Consider the following 20,298-nt stretch of genomic DNA (forward strand, 5'->3'; position numbering starts at 1 on the left):
GAGGCCCATAATAAAACATCCGAAAACGTGCGGCCCATGAACCACAACACAATACAACACAGGATATTCTACGAGGAATCTAAGACCATTCATTGTCTTGTCTGGTTCTTAACAAATAAAGGGTTTTACAAAAAAAAAAAAAAAACAAGAGAGAAAGTAATATCTTCTAGGGTTTCTCTTTCTCTTGAATTGTCTGCTACCAAAGGCTCTTTCTCCTCATTCTCTTCGGAATTCGTGAGCCATGGAATCACCCGATAACGAGCATGTAGTGGGTGGCGCCGAACCCAACGACGTCGTTAGACCCTTTTCCCACAGAGAAGAACCCCACAACTCCCAACCCCTCACCGGCGATGGTGCCAGCCCCGGGTAACCGTCTTTTCTATCTCATCAATCTCTTTGATTTCCCAGAAAATTTTTAAAATTGGAACCTTCTAGAAATACTCAGACTAAAAGATCCCTTTTTTTTTTCTTTTGCAATTCCAAGCAAAAGGGTTTCTTTTTGTTATTTAGATTAGACGACAATTTTCTTAGATTTGGTTCTAATTCCACTCGACCCCATAATTTGCAGAAAGATATTTATAGGTGGTTTAGCGAGAGAAACGACCATTGGTTAGTGCTTGCTTTGTCTTTATTTACAATTATCATGATTATTAGAGGGTGCTAATCCCTTCTCTGTATTGTGTGGATTTGAATAATGGATTCTTAATCTTACCCCTTTGGCTTGTGTTTCATGTTCAGCCCAATTTATCAAGCACTTTGGTAAATATGGTGAGATTACGGATTCTGTCATCATGAAGGACAGGAAAACTGGGCAGCCTCGGGGATTCGGGTTTATAACATACGCGGATCCCTCTGTGGTTGATAAAGTGATTGAGGACCCTCATATCATCAATGGCAAACAGGTATCGCTTGAATTTTAATGATGTATGTTGGCTTAGGACTTTGTGTTTTGTTTTGATTATAGTGATTAGTGAATGGATAATGCTTTGCTGGCTCTTATGGTTTTGGGATCATATATAGGTTGAGATTAAGCGGACGATACCAAGGGGAGCTGTTGGCTCTAAGGATTTTAGGACAAAGAAAATTTTTGTAGGTGGAATTCCTTCAAATGTGACTGAAGGTAGGTTGCCTCTTTAGTGAGCTAATTTTTTGCTGCTTGGCTCTGAGGTGTAAACAAGGGGGACACATTGCAACACCTTGAGAGAGCAAACTCCAAAATATAAGGACAGTAATGACATAAAATAAGTAATCTTAGTTTCTGATCCTAGAATTGAAGATTGTTTACTGTATATATGAGGGTACTGTCTAGGATCTATCAGAGGTACATTTTGATACTGTACTTGGATAGAGCTCCCTTATTGTCTTGTACCTGATATGTTCAAGTTTCTTCTCCTAGAATGTCTGCTTTTGAGCCTTTTCACCATAGCATAATTCACATCTATGCCGAGGTGAATGATATTTCATGTTTGTTTGGCGTGCAAGTAAATTGACTATTTTCATTATTGCTACCCTTTCTCCCTTTACAGCTCTTTTGAAATTACCTTTAGCTGTTTTTTAGACACTAGAAACAATTATTTATTTGGAAAGTAATTTGTTAATCCTAGAATAGCTGCATTGATTGGCACTTTGCTCTGGTTGATATTGTTTTACTCTAAAGATGCACTTGTGCAGATGAATTTAGAGACTTCTTCACACGCTATGGAGAAGTCAAAGATCACCAAATAATGCGCGACCACTCCACCAATCGATCTCGTGGCTTTGGGTTTATCACATTTGACTCTGAAGAAGCTGTTGATGATCTTTTGTCCATGGGGAACAAGATTGAATTTGCTGGAGCTCAGGTGAGGAATCTTTAATCGACTACCTGCATTGCATTATTCTATCTGGCAGATGTAGAATTCAGTGTAATACAGGGTTTGACTTCTATAATTGGCATCCAAACCCTGAAGCTTGAGATTTTCATGGCTGAGAAGTGTCTTGAAAACAGCAAGAGATTGGCTTCTTGGTTTTGTCAGCATCCAGAATTGCATTTTTTAGAAATCTTTTTGGTAAAAAACCAAGTTTTCTAAAGGTTTAAGCTTTTTGGTGGAGGCAAATTATTGGCTTTGATGCTCATGTCCAAAGAATATAACTCATGAATCATTGTAACTTTAAGCCATACTTTACTGCCAAGAATCAAGAGGCAATAATTTCTGACTTTGTCCTCTTGAATTCTTTGTACCAGTTGCAAAGCACATCACACAAAAAAATTAGTTTGATAGTTCTATAACATCATATCCCTCTATATGTTTTATTGACAATTACTGCTTGGAGTAGTTGAGTTGATTTCTCCCGGGGGCCCAATACAAAAAAATTCAGGCTACTTATACTTTTTGTTTTGAACAGTGAGCAGAAACGAACTAGAGTAAAAAGTAAGGGTGTATGGGGAGGAAGTTCAAGCATATCAATAGAAATTTGCACTGTGCTTTGTTTATGGGGGGGATGGGAATTTATGTATTGTTTTACTGATGAATAAAGTCATCTGCAAAAGTATATTGCACTTAGTTCTAACTGTTTGTGCTACCCTTCTGGGTTGGTGCGTTATCAATCAAAAAAAACATTTTTGACATTATAAGTAATTATTTCCACGATATGACAGACCAAGAAACTTCTTGAGCTATTTTGTGTGTGTGTGTGTATATTGTTTTTTTTTTAATAAAATGCAATTTTTATCAATAAAGTAACCTTTTTATCTTTCCTTTGTAGGTGGAAATCAAGAAGGCTGAACCAAAGAAGCCAAATGCACCACCTCCATCATCCAAGCGCTACAATGACTCGAGGTCTTCATACAGTGGTGGATATGGAGATGCTTATGATGGATTTGGTGGCAGCTTTGGAGTTGGAGGTGGTTACAGATCCGGTGGTGTCTATGGTGGTAGGGGCAGTGCATATGGTGGCTATGGAAGTGAATTTGGTGGATATGGAGGATATGCTGGTGCAATGGGGCCCTATAGAGGAGATCCCTCCCTTGGGTACTCTGGTCGTTATGGTGGAAGCTTTAGCAGGAGCTATGATCTTGGTGGGTATGCAGGAGCCAGTGAGAATTATGGAGCATATGGTGGTGGTGCTGGTGGTGCTGGTGCTTCTGGTGGCGGTGCCTATCAAAGTGGCTATGATGCTGGCCTAGGGGGCGGATATGGAGGGCCCAGTGGAGGCCCCTTCTATGGAAGTAGAGGAGGATACGGCGCTGGTCGATATCACCCTTATGGAAGATAAGAAGATAGAAGCAAGAACTTTTAGTCTAGGACTGATATATCTAGCACCAAGGCAAGTTTCTAGTTTGTGTTTGGTTCATCAAATAGATAAAATATTGTCATTTAAAAAAAAATTGTCAATGGGACTTTAAATATTCAGCACACTCATTTCTTGTAATCGTTAGAAGACCAAAAAAAGTTTCCTGTTGAAGTTGGGTTTTTGATTGATGGTAAGAGCTGCAAATTGTGCAGATGGTTGTATTTTAAACCTTGTTCATTATTTTTGTAACGTTTATTACTACTATCTATCTCTTTTGTTTGTTCGATTTAATTACTCCGTAGGGATTTGTTATTTATACATAGTTGTTATTATCACCAGCCGCAACGAATAGAGCCACTATTGTGTCGGAAAGGTGTGTCGTGTTTCATGAAACTTTTAGTGTCGTGTTTTGTGTTGGGCACAGCTGTTCCTTGTTTGTTGGCACATCAGTCCTTCTCTTTTTCCAATCAAAACATTAGGAGCTGTCTGATTTTTTAAAATGTTTTTTTTTTTTTTTTTTGCGTTTAATTACAATTCTTATCTTGTTTTTATTCACTTTTTTATTTTGTTTCATATAATAAATAGTTTTTTTTTTGTTTTTTGTGTTTTATTTTCAAAATGTTGAAAATAGAAAATAAAATAAAAAAGGTGGTAATTTTATAATTAAATGAAATTTTTTAAAACCAAACAAGTCCTTGTTTTTCTTTACAAAGCTATTAGCCTAATTATTTGTGGGCCAAGCCGAAGCGCACTCCTATGCAGATTTCATCGTACTAGTGTACTGTATGACATTGTCCTTTCATTTTATGAATGATTTTGACGTAATGGATATCAAATTACTAGCAAGATGAGTATGGGTTTGGATGGATTTAGTGTCTAAAGGTGAGGAAACAAGTAAAGGAAAAAAAATTGAGAATTTATTATTAATTTTATTTCATGCATTTTATAAATATAATTAGTGTTATATTAATGGTAAATAGAGTTAAATCTAGGTCTAGGTTTAAATCTGATTGTTTTGTGCAATTTATCATTATTTTTTTCAACGTTGAAATATTACAGCTTGTGTTGTAACTTATTTTATTTTATTTGTGTTGGTCTTGAATTGAGTTACATCTTACACAAAATGTTTCATCAACAAGGTTCAAAAGATGTTTCTACATTTTTTAATTGGGTTAGATGTAATTTAATTAACTTTTTATTTTTTGTAGTTAATTCTAATATTAACAGAGTAATTTTATTTCATTATTTTGTCAAAAGAAGATCATATATCATTTGACTAAAATAATAATAATAATAATAATAATAGATGTAGATATGGATGAGAAAAAAGTACTACTTGTGCGAGTATGTTTCTAGGGATGAGGATTTTTTTTAGATGCTAATACAGGAATAAATACTTTAACATCATAGTTAAATGTTATTCATTGTTATTCCTATTTTTAACATCTTTTTCTGTCATTTTAATCTTGCTTGGAAATCGTTTTCATCATCATTATTATTATTATCTTTTATCCTAGCTCTAGTCTGTATTGTTCATAAGTTCTTCTAATAAGATTTTACAAGGAAATATATAAGAAAATATAGTTTGTTTGGTTTTTGTTGATTGAGATTCTTTTAGAAAAGTGAGACTATTTTAGTGTGATTTCCAAGGTAAATAAATCTCGAAATTTTCTTCTCATTCTGGTGATAAACATGCAGATACCAAAAACAAATGGCAATCATGGAACATTGGTCTTGCCGTCTTGGTGCATATACAAAGGTGCTTTTTCAGCTATATATACATTGTTGTTGAGTTTCCCATTGTTATGGCTTTTCCTGCTCAAATTTTTCCTTAGAAAGAATACCTTTTGCCTCAATAAAACAGATTTAATTGCATGGACAAGGGAAGAGTGATAAGGTATTATAATAGGAAGAAAATTGAAAAATTCATGAGAACACACCATGACAACAAGTACACAACATAATACGAATACAGTTCCAAACTATTTAGCTATATGAAACATATAAACGTGCGATCAAATATGCAATCACAAAAGTAGATAGGCATATAATAGGGGACAATGCATGTGTCCGAGCTCAAATTACACAAAAGTAGATGAATGATAAATTTTAGCATATATATATTATTTTCATAAATTTGAGAAAATAGTTGAATCACTAAAAATTAATATCATATACAATATTGTGTATGATTTTATCTTTTTATGTGCATACATACTAAAAAATATACTTTAAATATATGTGTGTATATATAAAATATCTACTCCCAATGACACACAACATTTTAACCAAGAGAAATGGTTGTGATTGCTTCCTTTGGATCTATTGTTTCTCATGTCCAATGGCAAACATTATGTGGGGATGGCTAATGGGTCCAATTGAGATGAGGAAATTATGGCAAGGTGTTTGGTTAACCAGCCATGATGTGATTGTCTTTTGCCTTTATGGTTCAAAAAGCAGAAGGTGAGTGTAGATTCATCACTTCAATTGTTCATGTACTATTTAATAAAACATAATTCATCTCCTTTCATGTTGTCAATGTTTCCCTATTGATTCAACTATGCATATTGGTGTTCCCACATAACTGAGAATGGGAATGGAACAGAACCATGCAACCTTTTCAGCTGGGGCATACACCTAATGTCATGTTTTATTTTTGAGTAATTATATTCTTACAATAAAATTATAAAATCTGTCACATCATTTATTTTATCACACATTTTCATTTTTCATTTCATACCTTTCTCCAACTCTTATTGTATGAATTATTGTGTGTACATATTGTAAAAATATGATATCTGGTTTGTTTTTTCAATACAAGTTGCAATATGGGGAGAGTGTAACAATCATGAAGGCCCAATATTATTTTTTTTTTCATTGAAAAATATAATGGCTTGTATTTCACATTCATTCCACTATATTCTCACAGCTGATTCTCTTACATCGTCTTTTAGACTTTATTATTTTAGTTTCTCTCTTTTTATTTTCATTACATCATGCATTTTACTATATCACTCACTCCACTTCATTCTTTAGTAAAGTACACAGACTTTAATTGGATATCAAATAGTTTTTTTCTTTTATAAAAAAGTGATATTTATATATAAATATAACATTTTTAACTTTATTTTTTTTATCACATTATAACATTTATTTATTTTTCTCTTCCTTTATATCCATTTTTACGTAAATAAATAAAAAAAGGGTGTACAGATATGAGTAGTCTTTTCATAGCTTAGTACTATTGTACGTATCTACTCTACCGTCTGCACTGTTTCACACGTGCAACACAAGCATGTCCCACCTCTTTTCACATATCATCCCAAACATTCAAAATCAATTAGAGTAGTAAAACAAAACAATTTCAAAAATAATTATTGCATCGTGGTCTGCTATATTTAAAAAATAAAAATATATTTTTTAACTTATTTTGATAATTTATTTAATATAATTTATTGAAATATCTTTTTGCAGTTTATTTTTAAAAATATATAACTACATATGTGATATAAACTTGTATGTAAAAAAAATCACATAAATAATTAGTTAAAATGTGTTTACAAACATACCTTTGTTAATTATTAAATAACTTTTTATAGTAAAAAACTTAATTTTATAATCAATAAATAAAAAATTTAAAGTATACATATATTAATTAGGCCTAATTATTATTATTATTATTATTATTAAAATAATTTTACTAAATGAGTTGGCTCTCTTTCTCCACTGTGGCCAACAGAACAGGGTGTGTGATGGCAATTAGGCTGTTTAATTCATAATATTGTCGTGTATGTGTCAATAAGATTCAATCTATCTTTGCACAAACAAAATTGCACCCATCAGATACATCTTTTCCTCTCTTTCTTCCTTTACTTTTATTAGTATTCTGCTTCAACTACCTGTAATCCAATTCCACTTCAACTCTCATAAAAACTGCTCATAGCTTTGTTTAGTCAAGCAATTTAGAGCCAGAAAAAACACTTTATGGAATACTAAAAATAGCTTTATAGAGTTCTTTTTCTTCTTAATAATCATTTTTTTGAGTGTCAATTTAAAAAAAAACATTATTAAGAACTTTAAAAAATTGCATCTAAGTGAGAACATCTCTTAATCATGGTTGGATTTGCATACAGTTGTTGAGAATTGAGTGTTAAAATATTGGTGTGTTGTTGTGGGGCTAAATGGAGGCTGAGGTCCATCATATGGGGAAAGCATGTAAGTGGTCACAATCATTGGCTTGTGCTTATGCTGCCCACCCTCTCCACTTGGACCCCACATATTCTCTCCTTTCATACATTTTTTTTAATCACTCAAAGTTAATATCATATATCACATTATATTATTTATATTCTTATTTATTTTAAAAATATTCATATTTATATGTTTATGTAAAAAATTGAAATAATGTTAATTATTTTGTATTAATTTCATTTTTTATAAAATGACATTAATAAAAATTACTTCAACAAAAGTGATAATAAATACTCCAAAAAAATGTTTGTACTATTTGAATAGTGTTGGAATTAAATAAATATTGATAACGGATAACTTAATGATTTTTGTAATTATTTCAAAAAAATAATTAAAATTGAAAAATAATGTTTTTTACAACTATTTACTTTTTATCTTATATAAATTTTAAGAAAAACTTAACTAGTGTCAATTAATTTTTCAGAAAACATGGTTTTACTATGGAAAGAAATTTAACATTATCATAAATTATTAAATAAAACATTAATTATAATTAAAAAATAACACTGAAAATACTTTTAAATTTATAATTTAAAAAATGTCTTAAATATAAAAAAAATTCAGATAGTGTATAGAAAAAATTTCCATTTATCATAAAATCCAACCTAGCAATGATTGATGAATAATAGAACCTTATTTTACATTGGACAGTGAATCATATTTATAGTATTATTTTCTTTCATGAACTAAATAAATTTATAAAAAAAATACAGCAAAAAATGTTTAAAATAATTGAATGTTGTGTCTCCCCATTAGTTGCACCTAATAATAGAGTTTCTCTCCAAAATAGCACAGTGGCAAGTTATAACAGCATGGCCGCGATCCTCTACAATCAGCTTTCCCTGCAATTGTTAATCAAATTTTTTATAAAAAGAAAAAGAAAATTAATGGTAAAAGATGCAAGTCTATACCCTACAATCATATTCTCTACTGCAGAGGATCAATTTTGGAAGAGAATCAACGACAACAGTGCACGTGGTACAAGTCAGGTTCACGTGTGTGCATGTGAATGCTCTTCCATATGATTCTTCCCACTCTATTTAATTTCCACCTTTTTTAATTTTTGTTGCATACCTAACTCTCATGTCATTGTTATTACCAATTTACCATCGATTTTAGTAACTTTTTCCTTCCCATTATTTCCAAAGTTAATTTTTTATTGTAAAAAATATTTACTGAATCACTTTCTAAATAATAATAATATATAAGATTCCTTAACACATGTGATTTTATTTTAGTATAATTTATGTTATTTGATTATAACTTTTTTTTATGTATCTTCAAAGATATTAATTCATAAAAGAATTATTCAAAATTTATAAAAAAAATATTTTAATTATATTATTCATCCATGTAAAATATGTTAATGACACTTTTCACACATAAGATTACACATTTGATGTTTAAAATATGTAAGACTAGACATTTAATTAAATAAAGTATAATATCATATTAAAAAATTAGTTTTAATTTGACTTTAAAAGTTTGCTTGAAAAATAAAATTTATCCAAATTTTATAAAAAAATATTATAAGCATATCTTTAGTTAATATAAAATATTTTAACAGGAATGATTTTACAAATCAATTAAATTGTTTTCTTTTTCATACAGTAAGTTCAACTCAATCAAATTGATTAAATCCTTAGTTTAATTATTGAGTTTATGTTTTTTAAATTAATTTAATCCAAATTGATTAAGATATTTTGTACGTATATTTTACTTTTCTAATATTTGAAACAAATTAAGAAAAATATTTTAGTTAATGTTATTGTTAATTACCTTTTGTGTATTTCTATGATGAATTTTTAATTGTTTTCATATTTTTAATTAGAATTTTAAAAGAATTGTAAAGTTGTGCACACCGATATAAATATTTTACATTTTTGCCTAAATATATACGAGAGAACATTTTTTATGATAAATTAAATATTTTTATATTTTAAATTTTCATGGTATGAGAGAGAAAGCAACTGAGATAATCCAAATTATTTTAATAATCGATAATAAGGTGTAAAAGAAAAAGGCTTGATTATATTTTTAGTTTACGTATTTTCATTTATATATGATTTTTTTAAAAATTTTAATTACTCGTACTTAATATTTTTTATTATTTAAATTAAATCTTCAACTTAAAATTTCATCTAATAATTAATAAAAATATAATAGAGTGTGATATATTATTAATTTGTATAAATTAATAAAGATAAATTAAGTAAATCAATTTAAAATATATAAAATATAATCAAATTATTTTAATTACTTATATTTTTTTATTTATTAAAATATGTGCATAAATAATTTATTATATTTTTTAATTATTAGATAATAATTAATTTACTATAAAAAATAAAATTACACACAAATTAAAGAATAAGAATTAAAAATAATTAAGCAAAAGAATTAAAACTCCCAATTCTGTTCTGGTTTGACACTTTGACTATAATAGAAGTCGTTCTTATGGCGAATGTTTGATGCAAATTGCATGGAATTTGTAATTTGAATTTTATTTTATTTTATCTATACGTGTATGTTGTATTCTTATATTATCTTTTTAATTTTATATTACACTAAAACTCAAAATGTAAGAGATACCATATAGTGTCCCCTTACGATGTTATTACAAAGGTGTTCAAAAAATATTTTCTGATAAAAATATAATATATATATATATATATATATATATGTATATTTGTATTTAAAAGAGAATAGGAAATTATTAAAACTGTATATATCTACAATTATATTTCAAGATAGACTTTTTTTTTTAATATTATTCAAGCAATCATATTTTTAAAATCATATTTTTTGGTATAAAAATTTTAAAAAAACTTTGAGCCATTAATTTTAAGACCGCATCGTTTTCAATTCAATTCAAACATACACTAACTATATATGAAACAGGTGAATGAATAAGCATAACCAATAATTTACAAAGTCTATCAACTTTTTATTGAACTTGGAAAATAAAACATGAAACTACTAAAATTTCTCTTTGACTAAGTATGGATTAGTAACTTTTATAAATAATCACATTTTAGTGAAATGTTTTCTTTTTAAAATTATTCTCATTTTCTCTTTCTTTTCCTTTTACTCATGCAACTATAAAATTTATATTTCGAGTAGTAAATATCATATGTATTGTACAAAAATATTTAAGGAGGAATTTTTAATGGTATTTAAAAAATATATTAAGATAATATAAGTTAAAATATTACTTTAGTAGTTATATTTAATTTAAATGAAAAAATGATTATTAATTAAAATGATTAAAGAAACAACAAATATTAATTTAACTTGATATAGAAGCTCATAATATACGTGTTAAAAAAATAAAGAATTTATACAACTATATGAGAACAAAAACCATATATATATATAATATTTCTTAAAAGTATAAACTCAACTTTATAATATATAAATAAATAATGCAGATAAATATAAAAAAGAACAAATCTAGGGGATTTAAATTGGTGTTAAAAATATAATACTTTAACTAGTTTAATCATTTTACACTTATAGTCATTGTAAGGTATTCTTAAATTATTCAGGGAATTGTGTGAAGTAATATATTATTGTATTATTATAATGTACGTTTATGGCATGGCACTGTTAACTACCTAGTTTTCTTCTAACTTTTTGGTTCCAATTTCTTCATTTGAATAACCCATGATATCAGAAGTTTGACAAATTACTACTATTTCTATGATTCTCTGCATGTTATTAAGTATTTAACCTTTCAATCTAAAAAATGAAATAGACATTATAAAACAAGTAGTTTTGTTAACATTTAATCCTTATTTAATTTTTAATGTTGTCATTTTAATTTTGAAAAGATCTTTATCAACTTTACCAAATAAAGCCTTTATCCGTCTCAATTAAATTTTTTTGAATAATTAATACCGTATCTGAATACCGATTATCCTAAGCAAATTTACTAAATGTTATCATCAAATAAAAAGTTCATAGTATATCAAAAATATTATGTCTGGATAAAGTCTGTAAGACACAAGATATATAGACAAATCGATGGCAAAGTAAATTTTTAAATTATATTCAAATTTTTAATTACTGTTTATCTAACTCTTATTTTTTAGTTTATTTAATAAAAAATATTATTTTCTCAATTCAAAGACCAGTTTATTTCAGAAGGAGCTAACTCTAATTTAACCTCATATTCTATAATTTTACATGCTACAAAAAAGCAGCAAAAGTATATTTTACATAAAATAACCTCAAAATGATACTTAAAAATTGCATTGAAAGCAAACTATTTTAATATTTTAAAAAATAATGTAGGAATAATATAAGAAAAATGGTATATATAAAGGGACGTTATTGTGCAAAAAGTGGGAAGGAGTGTCTCACAAATAATGGTTGATGCTAGGAAAATGAAGTGCCCCATACCAGCCACAACATAACCCATTTCTCTTGAACCTGTGTTCTTAAAAAGCATAAATTTTTTATTGCAAAAACAAGAACAAGAAACAAAGAGAATTTGGCTTATAGAATGAAACAATACATACATGCATTAAGATAAGATGGCTCCGTTTTCTGCAACGCTGATTCCATAAGGCCACATTGTTTTAGGTGTAAAAACAATAGTAAATAAATAAATAAATAGTATTTTATTATTGTTGTTAGTATTATTACAGTTTTATTTGTTTAGTGCCTTTCTTTTGGATCGGATCTGAGACAAAGAGGTTGTTCACTCTTGTTCAGTGGTGCTGAAAGACATACCAAAGTTACTTCACTTTCTGGTTTTTCTTTTCTTTTTTTTTCTTTTTCTTTTTCTTTTTTCTTTTTCTTCCTTAGCATGTCCACATGCTTCTTCCTCCACCACCCATGAACAAATGAAACAGCGTTTCTTGCTCTTAGTCTACCACATTGCCATTTCTCTCCTCTGATCAGGTTCTCTCTTTCTCTCTCTACCTATGATCAGTTATTGTTTCCCACCCTTTGCTTTTTCTTTGAAGTAGAATCAAAGAAAGCTCAAGGGGACTTCTAAAGAATCAAACTTTTAACTTGGGGTGTTTTAGTTTAATGCATTTGGTATCAGAAAGTGTTGGTGGTCTTGATTGTTCTTCTGGGTGAGGCTATCTGCTTCGTCAAGTTGTGGTCTTGTTTGTTGCCAAGTGTCCACAAAGGCAACCGGGTTCTTGGGAAAGTTGTAAAACTGTTTGAGAAGCCTTGTGTGAATTTTCTTGAGGTTTAAATTTAATGGAATCCTTTAGGTGTTTGCTGTTTATGATGCTTTCTTTTGGGTTATGAATAAGGTGTGTGAATTTAAAGTCTTTTGTTTGGGGCTTTCTAAATGGATTCTATTTAGTTGAATGGTTTTATGTTTGTTGCATCTGAAATGGGTCTCTTGCAGATTCTCTTTTGTTTTCTTTATTTTGTTTTGTGATTTTCATTATCTGCGAGCATTTTTGTTGTTTTACAGTTTCTTTTCCTAAATATAAATTTTATAGACATTTTGAATGAGTACATTACATGTTGATGTTGGTAATTCACTGTGCTGAGTTGGATTTTGAAGCGTGTTCAGATACCCTTAATGGAGTCAATTGTTGATGGAGTTGAGGCTTTATCAGAGGTTCAGAATTCATTTTCTGGGGTAAATCAAGATCCTCCTTCAACATCTGGGACTCCGCGTCCTTCGCGGCCTCCTTTGAGAGCATCTAGAAACCATGGAGCTTCTTCAACATCATTTTTGGGTGGTAACCAAACCAAGACCATCATCCACCATAAAAAAAACAGCTATGTAATTAATCAAAAGCATTCCTATCAAGAGGGTAACAATGTGGAGCATGAAGGATTGCCAACAAAGTTTTGCAGCAAGCAACCATTTGATGACTCCAAGAATTGTTGTGAGTCAAGTAAAGAGTTATTAGAATCCGACAAACCAGCCTTTGCTAATCAAGCAAAGAGTTACTGTCAGTCAGAGGTTACATTTTGTCCAAGTCCTCAGAATAGTTTCTATTCAGCCACTGTCTATTCAGAAGCCAAACAAAGTTTCACCAATACTGAAGTCAGTGAGCGTGCAAGTGTATGTGAGAGTGGCGAGGTGGCAAATTCCTGTGATTTTAATGAGAGCAGGAAGACCAGCATATGTAGAGTGAGTACTGGAAGTGATGTTAGTGATGAGAGTAGCACCAGTAGTTTGAGCAGTGCTTTGTATAAACCTCACAAGGCAAATGACATACGATGGGAAGCAATTCAAGCCATTCGAGCTCACGATGGGGTGTTGGAAATGAGGCATTTCAGGTTGTTGAAGAAATTGGGATGTGGAGACATTGGAAGTGTGTATCTAGCAGAACTGAGTGGCACAAGGACTTCTTTTGCCATGAAAATCATGAACAAGACAGAGCTGGCGAGCCGCAAGAAGCTTCTGAGGGCTCAGACAGAGAGAGAGATATTGCAGTCTTTAGATCATCCTTTTCTACCCACATTGTATACACATTTTGAGACAGAGACATTCTCCTGCTTGGTAATGGAGTTCTGCCCTGGTGGGGACCTGCATGCACTCAGGCAAAGACAAACTGGGAAGTACTTTTCGGAGCATGCTGTCAGGTTAGCAATTCCTTTTCTCCTTGATCCTTATAATAATATCTATATATAACAATTTGACACATGTACAACAAGCAAGGGTCAGGGAACTTAATATTGGTTAATTCCGTATTCCTTGGTTTATGATCTCATGGATTCCATGGCACCCTGGAGCCAGGAGGGAAACTAGTTATGATGGAAAACAATGAATAACTTGGTGAATAATACTACGAATAGTTTCTCTTTCAGCACCTCAATTCTTATATAATGGTTTTTACAAGTGTTTGCCTATACCATTTTAAGAATATTAGTTTTTGATAATTTCTTCTGTGAGTAACTAGTATCAGTTAGTAGTCATCAACGCATAATGTATTTCATTAACAGATAAAAAGAATCTGATACCGATTAACTTGGTGGAAACCACTCCTCGGTACAAACTAATGAGTTCTATCCAACATAAGACAAACAAATTTAGATTGCCGGTATATTAGCTTCTAGTTGCCTGTTTAGGAGACATGAGCTATGACAATGATAAGGATGCGTCTTTTCTTTAGAATATTTTGGAAAGGAAAATATATGGTACAACTAAGTAAATTTTCATTTCTTTACTCTCAATTTTTTGGTTTGCAGGTTTTACGTGGCAGAAGTTCTCCTTGCCTTGGAGTACTTGCACATGCTTGGGATCATCTACAGAGACCTCAAACCTGAGAATGTGTTGGTGAGAGAAGATGGTCATATAATGCTATCAGATTTTGATCTCTCTCTAAGGTGCACTGTCAGTCCAACTCTAGTGAAGTCATCAAACTATAGCTCAGAGACAAAAAGCTCAGGATACTGCATTCAGCCTGCTTGCATTGAGCCAACATGCGCAATGCAGCCGGACTGCATCCAACCTGCATGCTTCACGCCACGTTTTCTATCTGGAAAATCGAAGAAAGAAAGGAAGTTTAAGCCAAAGAATGACATGCATCATCAGGTGACCCCTCTCCCCGAGCTAATTGCTGAGCCAACAAATGCCAGATCAATGTCCTTCGTGGGGACACACGAATACTTGGCTCCTGAGATCATCAAGGGAGAAGGGCATGGCAGTGCTGTGGACTGGTGGACATTTGGGATATTCTTGTATGAGCTTTTGTTTGGCAGAACCCCGTTCAAAGGTTCAGCAAATCGAGCAACGCTGTTTAATGTTGTTGGACAGCCTTTAAGGTTTCCTGAGTCTCCTACTGTCAGCTTTGCTACTAGGGACTTGATCAGAGGTTTGCTTGTAAAAGAGCCTCAGCATCGTCTTGCCTACAGACGTGGTGCTACCGAAATTAAGCAGCATCCATTCTTTCAGAATGTTAACTGGGCATTGATCCGTTGTGCAAATCCTCCAGAGGTTCCAAGACAGGTAATGAAATTGCCACAAACAGAAAAGGACCTTGGTGTGAAGTCTTCTGGTAATTATTTAGATATTGATTTCTTTTGATCCTTATGTCTTTCTTTCTTCTCCTTTGGACTAGTTTCTAGTTTTCATCTCTCATTTGTGGTGGTGTTTCATGTTTGTATGTTCATGCTTCTTTCCTTTGCACAAAAAGGAAACTCAGCACTTATAATTGTCCATGATATAATCTGTTGTAAGAAATTCCAAATGCCTTATATTGAGGAACAAAGTTTCTGTTTTCTTATCTAAATAATTACCAGAGGTAATTATTTAGATATTGATTTCTTTTAACTCCAAATGCCTTATGTTCACATGAGAATATCTTAAAATCTAACCTTGCATACCGGGTGAATTTTCTTTTTCTTGTTGGATTTTGAGATGTTTGCATGTTTTTCACTTTTTTTTATGCAGCTTTATTATATCCTGTATAGTAGATTTACAAGTATGTGATTACTGCTCATAAACTAATTACTGTATTTGATTTTAAAAAAGTGAAATAAAAATACCAACGATTTTTCTATAACTTGTGTAACATTACATTATACAAGATAAGTTATATATAGTAATTTTTAAATAAAATTTATCAAATTCAATGTAATTAAATGTGCATTGATACTACTAAATGTTATATATCCTTATGTCGTAATGTTTTACAATATATAGTAATTTTTAAATAAAATTTATCAAATTCAATATAATTAAATGTGCATTGATACTACTAAATGTTAATATATCCTTATGTTGTAATGTTTTACAAGTTAAAAAAAATATCAAAATAACAATAACTTGGACAGAAATTAATATTAGATTTCAATTATGCGTGCTTTCAATTTAATGCTCTCGCATTTACTATCAACTAAGCATTCAAATGTTTGGCTTTGAAAATAGATTCATTCTGTCTAAAACAGGATATCGTTTAGGAGAATAATTAAGACGAGAGATTAATTTTGATACACTGTTGTTGTATAAATCAATTTCAAAATACACAGTAGCTATGCTTTTTAAATTAACTTTTCTGAACAAGAGATTAATCTTACATTAGAACAGCTTTCCCCTGTTATCATAAAATTGTTTCTAATTTTGTTGACTTAATGTTGGAACTTTCCTAACAAGTAAACATTTTAGACACATTTTACTCAAATAATATAATATTATCAGATTAACGAAATAATATTATGCAGTTTAAATAGAGTTAAAAGGACAAAAATTGACATATATAATATTTAATGTGAAAAATTCTTAATCGATGAGGAAAAAAAATACAAACAAAATTAGATAAATATTTTTATTAAGTAGAAGAAAATTACAGCCTCCTTTTAAATATGAGAATAATTATACTTTCTCTTGAAATTTAGAAAATGAATTCTCTGGGAGAACCTGATATGAGAACTATAATTTTTTTTTAATTTTCTCTATTTTTTTTCATACTAAATCACTTATTTTCAATATATATATGTTTTTTTGGTTTAAGATTAGACACTATAAGATGTCCTTATGTCCTAAAGGTTAAGTTGTACTTGTAGTTCATGAACTGTTGTTATCTTAAAAAAATTGCATATAGTAAAATTTAAATATGGATTTTTCTATTAAATAAATCCACCCACTTATTTCCAATGTGAAAGTACTTTTATTATTTATATTCAATAATTTAAACTACCCTCTTAAATGTCATCAAACTTTGTTTTACAAGCCAACCAATTCACGGGCCTAACATACATAGAGGCAATGAAATTTGTACCCTCTAAATAAAATGGCATTACTTAAAAATATATTCCTTTTAAAAAAACGTTGACCGACAAGTTCAGCGGAATTTCTGAACAAAACTTTTTCACTTCCCCCACGCGCATCTTTTTCATCAACGCGCTCCACCGTCAAAAGCATTTCATTTCACATATATATGAAGCTTAAATTTGAAATGCGCCATTGGGTAACAAATTCTTCAATAAAATGATGTATTTGATATTTTATGTTTTCTTTATATTATTGTTTTTCTTAAATGTTTTAGACGTTGCAATATTATTTAATTTTATGTGACTTGCGTGTTTACCTAAGTCTGGATTTAAATAGCGTTATGAATTGACTTTGGGAAGTGGAGCGCGTGGGCACTTGAGAGTCATTTTCTTCCTTACGTCTTAAGGTTGAAGGTGGAACGAATGCGCATTGTGCACCCATGCCGTTAACTCATATAATTGGAACCAGAATCTGTTGCGTTCCCATTCTCTTTCGTAACCATCACTTTTCTCTCATGGCTTCTGCTGCTGTTGGCGATGTCAAACACGGCTTCTCCCGTCCTGAGATGTATAAGGAAAATCTCGCCGGCACTGTTGACGCCTACGACCGCCACGTTTTCCTCTGCTATAAGAACCACGTCACTTGGCCACCGCGCGTTGAGGCCTCCGACAACGATCCCCTTCCCAAGCGCGTCGCCACTGTCTGGAGAGCTCGCAAGAACGACATCGCCGTTAAGGTCGTTCGCTGCTTTTTATTTCGGTTTCGTTGCTCTGTGATTTTAGTTTGCTGTGATGTGATTCGGATTTAGTTTTTTGATTGATTTGTATTGGTTTTTGGCAGACGAAAATCACGGTGTGTGAGGCGCGTGAGGAGGCTGGCTTCTCCGACGGAGACGTGATGATTTTCCCCGAGATGATCAAATACAGGTAAATTAATTAAACCACTTGTTTTATTATTTTGCGTCGGTGATTCGGTGTGTTTCTCTCATCCGAGACTTTTAATCATAAGAATGTTAATTAATAACTTCATAAGTCCTGTTAGAACATCCAAAACGTTTTAACATGTAAGAATGATGTTAATAAGAACATTAATTTGTCGGGGAATTATGAGTGAATTTTATCTTTATCAAATTATAATATGTAGTGTAAGTTTAGTTCAGTTAGTTTTGAAGTAATTGTTAATTTTTTTTATCAGCTTTACAAGATATTTTTCGAAAAATAAACTACAATCAAAGCGCGAGTTAGAATACTATTTCAGTAAAGAGATTACAAAATGAAAAATAAATATAGTTAATAACTTGACAATATAACAGCATCAAAACTTTACTCCTTTAAGTGAAGTCAAGTATGATATCACTAAATAATATCTCCAAGATATTAGTTAACATTAAGTCTTTTTTAATAATTAATATATATATATATATATATATATATATATAATAACTTAAAAATATAAAGGATATTTTATTATTTTCTTTATCAATTAAGTAAGAGAATTAGTATGAATATGTTGTAGCAGGAAATTAAAATTATTCTTTGCGTATTGAGAATTAGACTTATAGCAAAGCAAAACGCCTTTATGTTGAATAATAGTAGTATTGGAATTTTGTGTATTGAGAACGAATGTTTTGTTCTTGTTTCATTGAAAGGGGTTTGGAGGAATCGAATGTGGATGGATTTTTTGATGATGTTATAGTGAGGGGTAAAGCGTGGAGTGGTGCAGAGCAGGGTGTGTTGGCGGGTTCGTACATTTTTGTATGTGCTCATGGAAGTCGTGACGTGAGGTGCGGTGTTTGTGGGCCGATTCTCATGGAGAAGCTCAATGAGGAAATTCAGCTAAGGGGATTGAAGGATCAGATATCTGTTGTGGCGTGTTCTCATGTTGGTGGCCATAAGTATGCTGGAAATTTAATCATATACAGTCCAGGGCCAGATGGAAAAATTATGGGTCATTGGTCAGTTCTCACACTTGTATTGTACATATAGTTTTGAAGGAATTAAGGTCATTTGATATTGGTGGTTTAATTTTAGCGCTTAATAATGGATTACATTTATAGGTATGGCTATGTCACTCCGAATGACGTGCCTGCCTTGTTGGACCAACATATTGCCAAAGGAGAGGTCATACAAAAGCTCTGGAGGTTGGTACTTTTTTAATTCTGCATTTTCTATCCGTCAATAGAGAGTTAATTTCAAATAAAAATCGTTTGTAAAGACAAAAAGAGTCTTTATTTCTGCATCCATATGGTTTATTTCCTTTGTCATGGTTTTGTCCGATAAAATAATGTGCTTTTGCATCTAATATTACCACTTAAAAAAACCAGAGGAGGACGGCATTATTTGGTTATTTCATTTCTGGTATATCATTCATCGGTTCTTCTAATTAATTGCATCTTAAGCAATTTCCTTGTAATGGATGATGATTAAATTTGATTGTGTGAAATTGCTTCAGGGGCCAAATGGGGTCACCTGTTGCGGAAATTAAGGGAGCAGACGACCATAAACATGCTAACGGAGATGATACTGGCAGGTCCAAGCAGAGTGACTTAGAAATTAACAATATGAGCAACAATATAAATGTGGCGGGTTGTTGCCAGGGTGGTAATGGGGTTTCTTGCTGCATAAGTGAAGGTATTGAGCAAAACAAAGGGATTAATAAAACAACTGAAGAATATAAAAAGCAGGGGAGCAATATAAGTTCGTGTTGGCCTCTGTTGCAGAAACGTGATATTCTTACGGCTGGGGGTATACTTGGAGCTCTGGCAGCTGTGGCTGTGGCTTACAAACTTTACAGAAGGTCAGGCTGAAATACGCTCTAATCTGAAGTTTTAGCTTGCCGGAGAGTTATAATTGCTTTGTTTGGAGCCTCAGTTTCAAAATAAGACGAGAAGTAAGTAAGAATAATGAAAGAAAGATAGTACAAAATTTCTCAATTTAAAAAAACTTTAAAATATTAATTAGGAGGGTTTATAATTTTTTATAATTTAGAAACTTTTAAACATAGATAAATATCACATAAATTTTTCTGTTATTTTTTTTAAATTGATTAATTATGGTTATATCGTCGTATTTGTTTCT

General features: G+C 31.1%; 3 protein-coding genes across 6 annotated transcripts; all 3 read left to right on the top strand.

The window, feature by feature from the left end:
• The first annotated feature begins 145 nt into the window (after positions 1-145).
• LOC113866946 (heterogeneous nuclear ribonucleoprotein 1) lies at positions 146-3,614 on the top strand. Of its 2 annotated transcripts, XM_027501764.1 has the most exons (6): positions 146-366; positions 569-609; positions 739-902; positions 1,021-1,120; positions 1,672-1,841; positions 2,746-3,614. In XM_027501764.1, the coding sequence occupies exons 1-6, from the start codon at positions 242-244 to the stop codon at positions 3,253-3,255; spliced, it is 1,110 nt and encodes a 369-aa protein (XP_027357565.1). In that variant the 5' UTR covers positions 146-241; the 3' UTR covers positions 3,256-3,614. The 2 variants fall into 2 exon arrangements, with proteins under 2 accessions (XP_027357565.1, XP_027357566.1); XM_027501765.1 differs by lacking the exon at positions 569-609 and having other exon boundaries at positions 213-366; positions 2,746-3,561.
• An 8,627-nt stretch (positions 3,615-12,241) lies between these two features.
• LOC113867456 (protein kinase PVPK-1-like) lies at positions 12,242-15,703 on the top strand. Of its 3 annotated transcripts, none has more exons than XM_027502800.1 (3): positions 12,242-12,432; positions 13,058-14,091; positions 14,698-15,703. In XM_027502800.1, the coding sequence occupies exons 2-3, from the start codon at positions 13,076-13,078 to the stop codon at positions 15,533-15,535; spliced, it is 1,854 nt and encodes a 617-aa protein (XP_027358601.1). In that variant the 5' UTR covers positions 12,242-12,432; positions 13,058-13,075; the 3' UTR covers positions 15,536-15,703. The 3 variants fall into 3 exon arrangements, with proteins under 3 accessions (XP_027358601.1, XP_027358602.1, XP_027358600.1); XM_027502801.1 differs by having other exon boundaries at positions 13,067-14,091; XM_027502799.1 differs by lacking the exon at positions 12,242-12,432 and adding an exon at positions 12,442-12,797 and having other exon boundaries at positions 13,067-14,091.
• Positions 15,704-17,654: 1,951 nt separating this feature from the next.
• LOC113867457 lies at positions 17,655-20,027 on the top strand. The gene is made up of 5 exons (XM_027502803.1): positions 17,655-17,957; positions 18,062-18,147; positions 18,870-19,175; positions 19,278-19,361; positions 19,673-20,027. Exons 1-5 carry the CDS (start codon positions 17,661-17,663, stop codon positions 20,025-20,027), a joined length of 1,128 nt encoding a protein of 375 aa, XP_027358604.1. The 5' UTR covers positions 17,655-17,660.
• The last annotated feature ends 271 nt before the right edge of the window (positions 20,028-20,298 follow it).

This window comes from Abrus precatorius, unplaced genomic scaffold (assembly GCF_003935025.1).
Source record: "Abrus precatorius isolate BTA unplaced genomic scaffold, Abrus_2018 Scaffold5, whole genome shotgun sequence".
Classification (NCBI taxonomy): Eukaryota; Viridiplantae; Streptophyta; class Magnoliopsida; order Fabales; family Fabaceae; genus Abrus; species Abrus precatorius.